General features: G+C 42.7%; 1 protein-coding gene across 15 annotated transcripts in view; it reads left to right on the top strand.

Moving 5' to 3' along the window:
- The window catches only part of LOC135107738 (uncharacterized), a 63,005-nt gene that overhangs the window by 52,348 nt on the left and 3,157 nt on the right, over positions 1-7,500 (top strand). For 10 of the 15 annotated variants that reach the window (XM_064018024.1, XM_064018018.1, XM_064018021.1 and 7 more), the window contains 3 exons: positions 4,917-6,333; positions 6,510-6,584; positions 6,799-7,500. The exon at positions 6,799-7,500 is cut by the window's right edge and continues 3,157 nt beyond it. In XM_064018024.1, the coding sequence (XP_063874094.1) occupies positions 4,917-5,879 (963 nt within the window). In that variant the 3' untranslated portion in view covers positions 5,880-6,333; positions 6,510-6,584; positions 6,799-7,500. Of the gene's footprint in view, positions 1-2,308; positions 2,428-2,524; positions 2,892-4,186; positions 4,360-4,916; positions 6,334-6,509; positions 6,585-6,798 lie in introns of those variants that run through there. The other 5 variants (XM_064018027.1, XM_064018030.1, XM_064018029.1 and 2 more) reach the window with 2 other exon arrangements.

Raw genomic sequence — 7,500 nt, 5'->3', positions numbered from 1 at the left:
TGTGTGAACTGAACTGAAAGAATTAACATATGAAGAAATGTTTGAGGAAATGAAGCTGCCAACATTGGAACAAAGAAGAGTGAAAGAGGAGATTTAATAGTAATCAATGTATGCATCCCTTTCACTTCTTGCACCCCTGAATTGCTGAAATTAAAAAAAAACCTAAAATACAAAGTTGATGTGGTCTGTATTAATAACAAAACCACTTTTTCCTTTTTTAATGTTCATTCACAAAGCTTACAGAACACTGGTGTACCAAACAAAATTATTATTATTATTATTATTTTTTGCTGAAAAAAATATTGTGTATATAAAACTATATTTTTGCTTTAATTATCCATCCTTGAACTCCTTAGGAACTGGCCTTGCACCCCCTAGGGTTGCGAGCACCCCTGGTTAAGAACCACTGACCTAAATGAAGGGCACCAGCTTCTAACATCTACTTAACAAAAAATCTTTTAATCTTGGAGTGCTGTTCTGGTAATGGAATGACAAGTTATTGTATTAAATCAACACATTTTATAGGAATATGAATAGAGAGAGAGAGAGAGAGAGAGAGAGAGAGAGAGAGAGAGAGAGAGAGACCTGCTTCTCCTTCATTGTTGAGTGAGATGATTAAAGTGTGAGATGTTTATCCTGACATGCAAGCAGTACACGCTTGTTGTGATCAGAGGAGCCCAATGGAGAAGATGGGATAAGTGCATAAGCGGAAGTATTAGAGATGAGGAAAAGATCAAGACTGTTAGGCATATCTTCAAGGCAATCAAGAATATGAGTAGGGTGTTGCACCAGTTACTCTAGGTTGTGGAGGATAGCAAAGGCTAGTTCACCAGGATGGTCTGTGAAGGGAGAGGAAAGCCAATGCTGGTGATGAACAGTGAACTCTCCAAGAATATGGAGATCTTTGCCAAAGGGAAAAGAGTCAGAATGTGCTGCACTTTGGAAGTTAAGTAGTCAAAGAATATTTTTATAGTCAGAGGAGTTTTGGTGAAAGGTATACAGCACATATCAATTTGATTCCAGAGTGACTTTGTAGTTGTAGATAAATTTTGGAGAATTTGGAAGATTGAAGAGCATGGACATGAGAGTAAGTTAAGTTGTTGTGCACATATATACAACATCCAGCTTTGAATTAAAAATATGGATAGAGAAAGTAGGAGGTAAGAGAAAAGGGGCTACTGTCAGACACCTGTGTTTTAGTGATGAAAAGATTAGGTTTAGGAGAGGAGAGAGAACAGTAGTTTAATAAAGGAGAGAGAAAAATAGGTCAAAGGCTGTCAATGTTGCAAAAGTTAATGAAGAAAAAGTTGATGGACGTCAAAACACTTAGGGTCAATACCAGAAGACCAGTCCGACCTGGGGACATTTTTGGTGCCCCTTCTTAGACAGGGACTCTGAGGCTGGTGTACGAGTCACCATATTTAATTTATTATGGAATCACAAGATGTAAGAAAAGTACAAGGACTAAATGGAGTGTCAAACTGGATATGAAGGGAGTGTAGCTACTAATTTCCCCCCTCTCTCTCTCTCTCTCTCTCTCTCTCTATCTTATTGTTAAAGACTACACACACACACACACACACACTTCAGGAGGATTCACAGGGATATCAGAGTAAGATTGATAGTGGGGGGAGGGAGGGAGTGCAGGGTCATATTGGACTGGAAGAGAGCTTATACTGTTCCAATCTAGAAAGAAGGCACAGAACACTATAAACTAGACTGGTTGTACTGATAAATGTTGTAGCCAAGATCTATGAGAGCATGGTAAAAGACTGATGGTTGAATGCATCATCTCTAAGAGAGAGTGTGGGACATTTTTTTATTAGATTTTTGTTGCCCTTGGCCAGTATCCTTCCTACATAAAAAAAAAAAAAAAAAAAAGATAATGGAAATAATTTACATACTTACTTCATTTCATTCATAAAATCTATGATGTGGATTTATGACTGACATAGAAGGTAGAAAAATTAGTTTTATGGCAAGATTTACAAATGGATATTAAGATTTCATATTGTTAATCTCTTATCAATAAGAAATCCAATGCTTTATGATAAAAAAAAAGACAAAAAAAAAAACAAATGAAATGTTAGAATTATTATGTCAGGAGTTTAAAGTGTATTAATAAAATACTCTCATACTAGTAGCTGAGCTACTAGTATGAGAGTGATGAGAACAAGCAAATGACATTATTTAGCCATTGTGGAAAGAAAAGATAGAAGTGAATTAGTCAAGCAAATATGGAGATTTGAATCTTGAAATTTACATAGTATTCATTGTTATTCATTTGGCATCTTTTTTTCTCTTGTAGGGTGTTGATGATAAGCTCTTGGGAAAATGACAATCCACAGAGGACATGTCTGTTGTCAAAATAACAGGTGTACTTCTTACATTGAGTGGGTGGTCAAGAGGCCCAGGAGCTTTTCTCCGGTGAGTAATGTTTTGATGATGGCCAGTAAATAAACAAAATATGCCAAATTACCATATTGAAAAGCTGTATGTTATATATTCTGTGCTTATCTTTCAGGTGTAAAGGCTGCTGCAGATCTGTAGGACGGTGGAGTTTCCTGACACAAGCTGAGGCTAAGCTAGAAGGACCTACCTTAAGGTCCTTTGAGATACCAGGAGTTGTTTCAAGAAAGCATGGCACCAGTGACTCTGAGAATTCAGAAGAAGGTGGTGTCTTTGTAAGTGCAGAGCCTGAGGATGCTCAGTCTCAATGGCGAATGAGGTTAAGAGAGACGGGCGAGTGAGCAGAGCCCCTCTGAAGAGCTACGTCCACGCAGAAGGAAGGGAAGTGAAAGATGGAGAAAGGACACCACCAGCACAGTAGCCAGATGGATGCCAGTGAGGAACCCTTTGTCATTCATACTCCTCTTATTAACAAACAAAAGGTTAGAAAACAAGCTACTTTGTTTTCAGAGTCTACATTGTCATTGTCACTCTATAATATCAATAGTAGTTTTAGAAATATATACACACACACACACACACACACACACACACACACACACACACACACACACACACACACACACACACACACACACACACACACACACACACATTCATTCATTTACCATTGTTCATAATAAAGGTGTTTCTTAGAGTGAGCAGTGAGAGGTGAGCAGAGGCAGCAATGGGCCACCTGAGAAATCATATTAAAAGAGCTAGGAAAGGACTAGATATTGATAGGCAGACAGGCAGGGCAGTTAGTTGTGGGCTGAGCAACAGAGAGCATTGTTTATATCTGCTGGTAGTTACAATAATAACATTTGGGCCCAGTATTCTGAACCACTTTGCTCTCTCTCTCTCTCTCTCTCTCTCTCTCTCTCTCTCTCTCTCTCTCTCTCTCTCTCTCTCTCTCTCTCTCTCTCTCTCTCTCTTTTTTTAAACAAATATTTACAGAAAGGCTTAAAATTCCACATTGAGTGTGGAATTATTTAAAAAGCCTATGATAGTATTTTTTTACAGGAATAACACTATACATGCTTAACATAAAGATTATAATGTTAATACAATAAAATAGTAAAAATTTAAAGCACCAGTGGGGACAGGTGCGTGCTGCGCCAGCTGTGGGCTGCCAGCTTCACCTGGTGCGTGGACATGTCCTGCACTTGGGGCGTGGCCGCCAAGTGGCCACGGCCGCTCTCTCTCTCTCTCTCTCTCTCTCTCTCTCTCTCTCTCTCTCTCTCTCTCTCTCTCTCTCTCTCTCTCTCTCTCTCTCTCTCTCTCTCTCTCTCTCTCTCTCTCTCTCTCTCTCTCTCTCTCTCTCTCTCTCTCTCTCTCTCTCTCTCTTTACCCTCTTTTCCTACATTCCCTCTCTCCTCCTCCTCCTCCTCCTCCTCCTCCTCCTCCTCCTCCTCCTCCTCCTCCTCCTCCTCCTCCTCCTTCACCCACAGAACATCAGCAGCACCTTTAAGTCCACCATCAACATCACACCTCAAAACACACCCAAACACACCCAAAATCCTTAAAATACACCAAGAAAAAGACACATAATTAATTAATGAACCTTTTACCTACTTTATTATTATTATTATTATTATTATTATTATTATTACTATTATTATTATTATTATTATTATTATTATTATTATTTTATGCTTTGAATCACATCATAAGGCTCTCACTCACTCTCACATACACACACGCACGCACACACACTCACCGTCACTTCCTCCCACAGCACTTATTCCATTACCACGACGCGATGCACGACAGGGTGAAAAAAATCCTCGAAGAACGACAGAAGGAAGCCGAGGACTCCTTAGTGGCACACCTTCAAGTCTGCCTTCCCTCAGCTGTTCAACATATTCATGGCCTTTGTGACTTTGGCAATCTTCCCTGCAGGCCTGGCGGGTATGTTTGGGGCTGGGAGATGCTGGGGAGAACTGGGAGGAGCTGGGAGGGGCTAGATGCTGGAGAGGAGTGGCTGAGATGAATTGGAAAGGGTTAGGATAGGTTGGGATGAATTTAGATAGGCTGAGATGGACTAGGAGAGGCTGGGATGGACTGGGAGAGGCTGCAATGAAGAAACATTTCAATATATTTCACCTTTCTTTCTCTTAACCCCTTGATCCTTATAAATATGTGTTGAATCCCCTCACTTAACAAGATATAAATCACTCAGCTCTCCCAGATTAGTGAGGTTTAATTTTCCCTCTAATATCCCTGCCTCTCTCTCTCTCTCTCTCTCTCTCTCTCTCTCTCTCTCTCTCTCTCTCTCTCTCTCTCTCTCTCTCTCTCTCTCTCTCTCTCTCTCTCTCTCTCTCTCTCTCTCTCTCTCTCTCTCTCTCTCTCTCTCTCTCTCTCTCTCTCTCTCTCTCTCTCTCTCTCTCTCTCTCTCTCTCTCTCTCTCTCTCTCTCTCTCTCTCACAGGTCAAGCCACACACTCACTCTCTCTCTCTCCCTCACAGGTCAAGGTATGGGAAGCATCACCCCTTCACCCCAGACACCCTCCCCACACCCCAGGCCCCACACACCCCTGGGGAGAGGCAGGAACACACCCCAAACAGCTGTCATGTCTCAAAATCAAATCAAAGGGAATTTTTGAAGACTTGGGGTTCAGACAGTGGTACCCCTGCTTCTCCCCCAACCCCACACCCCGGACGCCCCTCCATGCCACCCCGTGGACACCCTGGGGGAGGCTGCCGCACCCCATGCACCCCACACACCCCATGAATGCCGACAGTGGGTGCCCAGAGTTGCATCACAAAACGCAAGCCTGGACCCAGTTGACTTCACACAGTCTTCTCAGCCCTCCCACAGCCTTTGACAGCCTCCCACAGTGCATCACAGCCTCCTACAGCATTGGATGCCAGAACACAGCACACCAATCCTTCCCACAGTGGCCAGAAACAGCACACAGCAAAATGGTTAACCAGAATGAACAGACACACGAACTGACACACATAGACACAGCGCCAAACGCCATAGAGCCAACGCACAGCATCCCACAGCAGCCAGGGGGACAGCACAGCATCACGGACTCCCCAGACACCCTCAGAACACCACAGCACACAGCACAGGATGAAATATTAAGCTTAGCCTTTGCATCACCTGTCATAAACAGCACTGGGGGAGATGACAGCACACAGTGGCACACAGCAGGGACCCAGGGACTAGTGAGGACTGAACAGCAAGCCACAGCATCACCACACCCTGTGGATGCTGTGAGGGAAGCAGGACGACCACACACAAGGCACAAGATTGAGAAACGGACAGAAAGAGGAACCATCAATTCGAAGGATCATTTTAAAACAAGACTCATAACTTCTGCTGCTACTTCTGCTGCTACTACTGCTACTATTACTGCGGCTACTGCTATAGGGGGTGCATCTGTGTCCTCCAGCAATATTTACCAGTGTATCGAGACTTAGACAAGACTTCACCATTAAACAAGATGAAAATCTCGGAACAGGGAAGGAGAAAAATAACTCGGAGAACGAGAAGGACAAGAGGAAGGCGCGACACTGACACACAAACGCACACACACACACAAAACGGAAGCCACTACAGGCTTTAGACCTCTCATGTGACTCTGGCAACAGTGATCCCAGTGTTACCAAACCCCTGTGTGACTCTAGGAGCGCGGACAGCTGGAAACAAGGGCTGGGGAGGCCGGGAGTGAGGTCAGGGGTCACAGGAGAGGGAAACAGTGCTCTTCCTCTTCCTCCTCGCTGCAGTTCAGGTCACCACAGCCTTGCCGCAGCCAGCCACACCCACCACGGGCCTCCACACACCCACACGCAGCAGTGCCAAGGCTGGACACAGCACTGCACAGCCCAGAACAGTCTATGCCTAATTCTCTAGTCATTTATATTCAGAATTTAAGTAAGTTTGGTGGGTTGTGTCTATTTTTGTTATCATTATTATTATTATTATTATTATTATTATTATTATTATTATTATTATTATTATTATTATTATTATTATTATTATTATTATTATTACTCATTTCTAATATAATCTTTCCTCTCTCTCTACCACCACCACCACCATCACCACAGCCCCCCTTGTGAGGACAGCGACTACCACCACCACCACCACCAGCACAGCCAAGCAGATGCAGACACAGAAGAAAGGTTTGTAATAATAATAATAATAATGTTTAAAAATAATCAAATTGAAAATATTGAGATAAAAAGGAAGATTTCTCTCTCTCTCTCTCTCTCTCTCTCTCTCTCTCTCTCTCTCTCTCTCTCTCTCTCTCTCTCTCTCTCTCTCTCTCTCTCTCTCTCTCTCTCTCTCTCTCTCTCTCTCTCTCTCTCTCTCTCTCACACTCCCTCTCTCCTGCAGATAAGATCACATGACCTCTCCCACACCCTTGACCTGACCATGTAACTGGCCAGGACCATACTGAGGCGATCTGAGAGTCTCCTAACTTCTCTGCCCCAACCCAGCGGCAGAAATAGCCCAAGAAGTAGCCCAAATGTAGCCTGCCATAAGAGATAGCCCAGTAGCTAAAAAAAATAGCCCAAAGATAAGGTTGCCCAAAAAATAGCCCAAAGAATGTGGTTTTTTATGTTTTATTTATTTAGTTTATTTATTTTAATTGTAAAGGAAGTTAGGAATTTTTTTTTTTTTGTCAGTTCTCTAAGTCAAGAAAGGTGTGTGTGTGTGTCAGTCAGGCAGTCAGTCAGTCAGTCAGTCAGTCAGTCAGTCAGACAGTCAGACAGACAGACAGACAGACAGACATACAGACAGACAGACTTATGCCATTGAGAAAATGACATTAAGCTCTAGGCTATTAAAAGTAGATTTGATATTTGAGAGAGAGAGAGAGAGAGAGAGAGAGAGAGAGAGAGAGAGAGAGAGAGAGAGAGAGATAATAATTGTAGTATGTGTGTGTGAGAAACATGACTGGCTGCCCAGATCACCCTTTGAGGCAGCTGATTGGTTGACAACTTGGTGCTTGTATCTGATTGGTCACCATGACTTAGATGTGACACGTGATTGGTTGGAATTACTACTGTTACTGTTATTTTTAAGTTCTGACTA

The sequence above is a fragment of the Scylla paramamosain genome, chromosome 15 (assembly GCF_035594125.1).
Source record: "Scylla paramamosain isolate STU-SP2022 chromosome 15, ASM3559412v1, whole genome shotgun sequence".
Classification (NCBI taxonomy): domain Eukaryota; kingdom Metazoa; phylum Arthropoda; class Malacostraca; order Decapoda; family Portunidae; genus Scylla; species Scylla paramamosain.
Note: the sequence above shows the minus strand (reverse complement) of the source record. Positions and strands in the feature narration are given on the sequence as shown.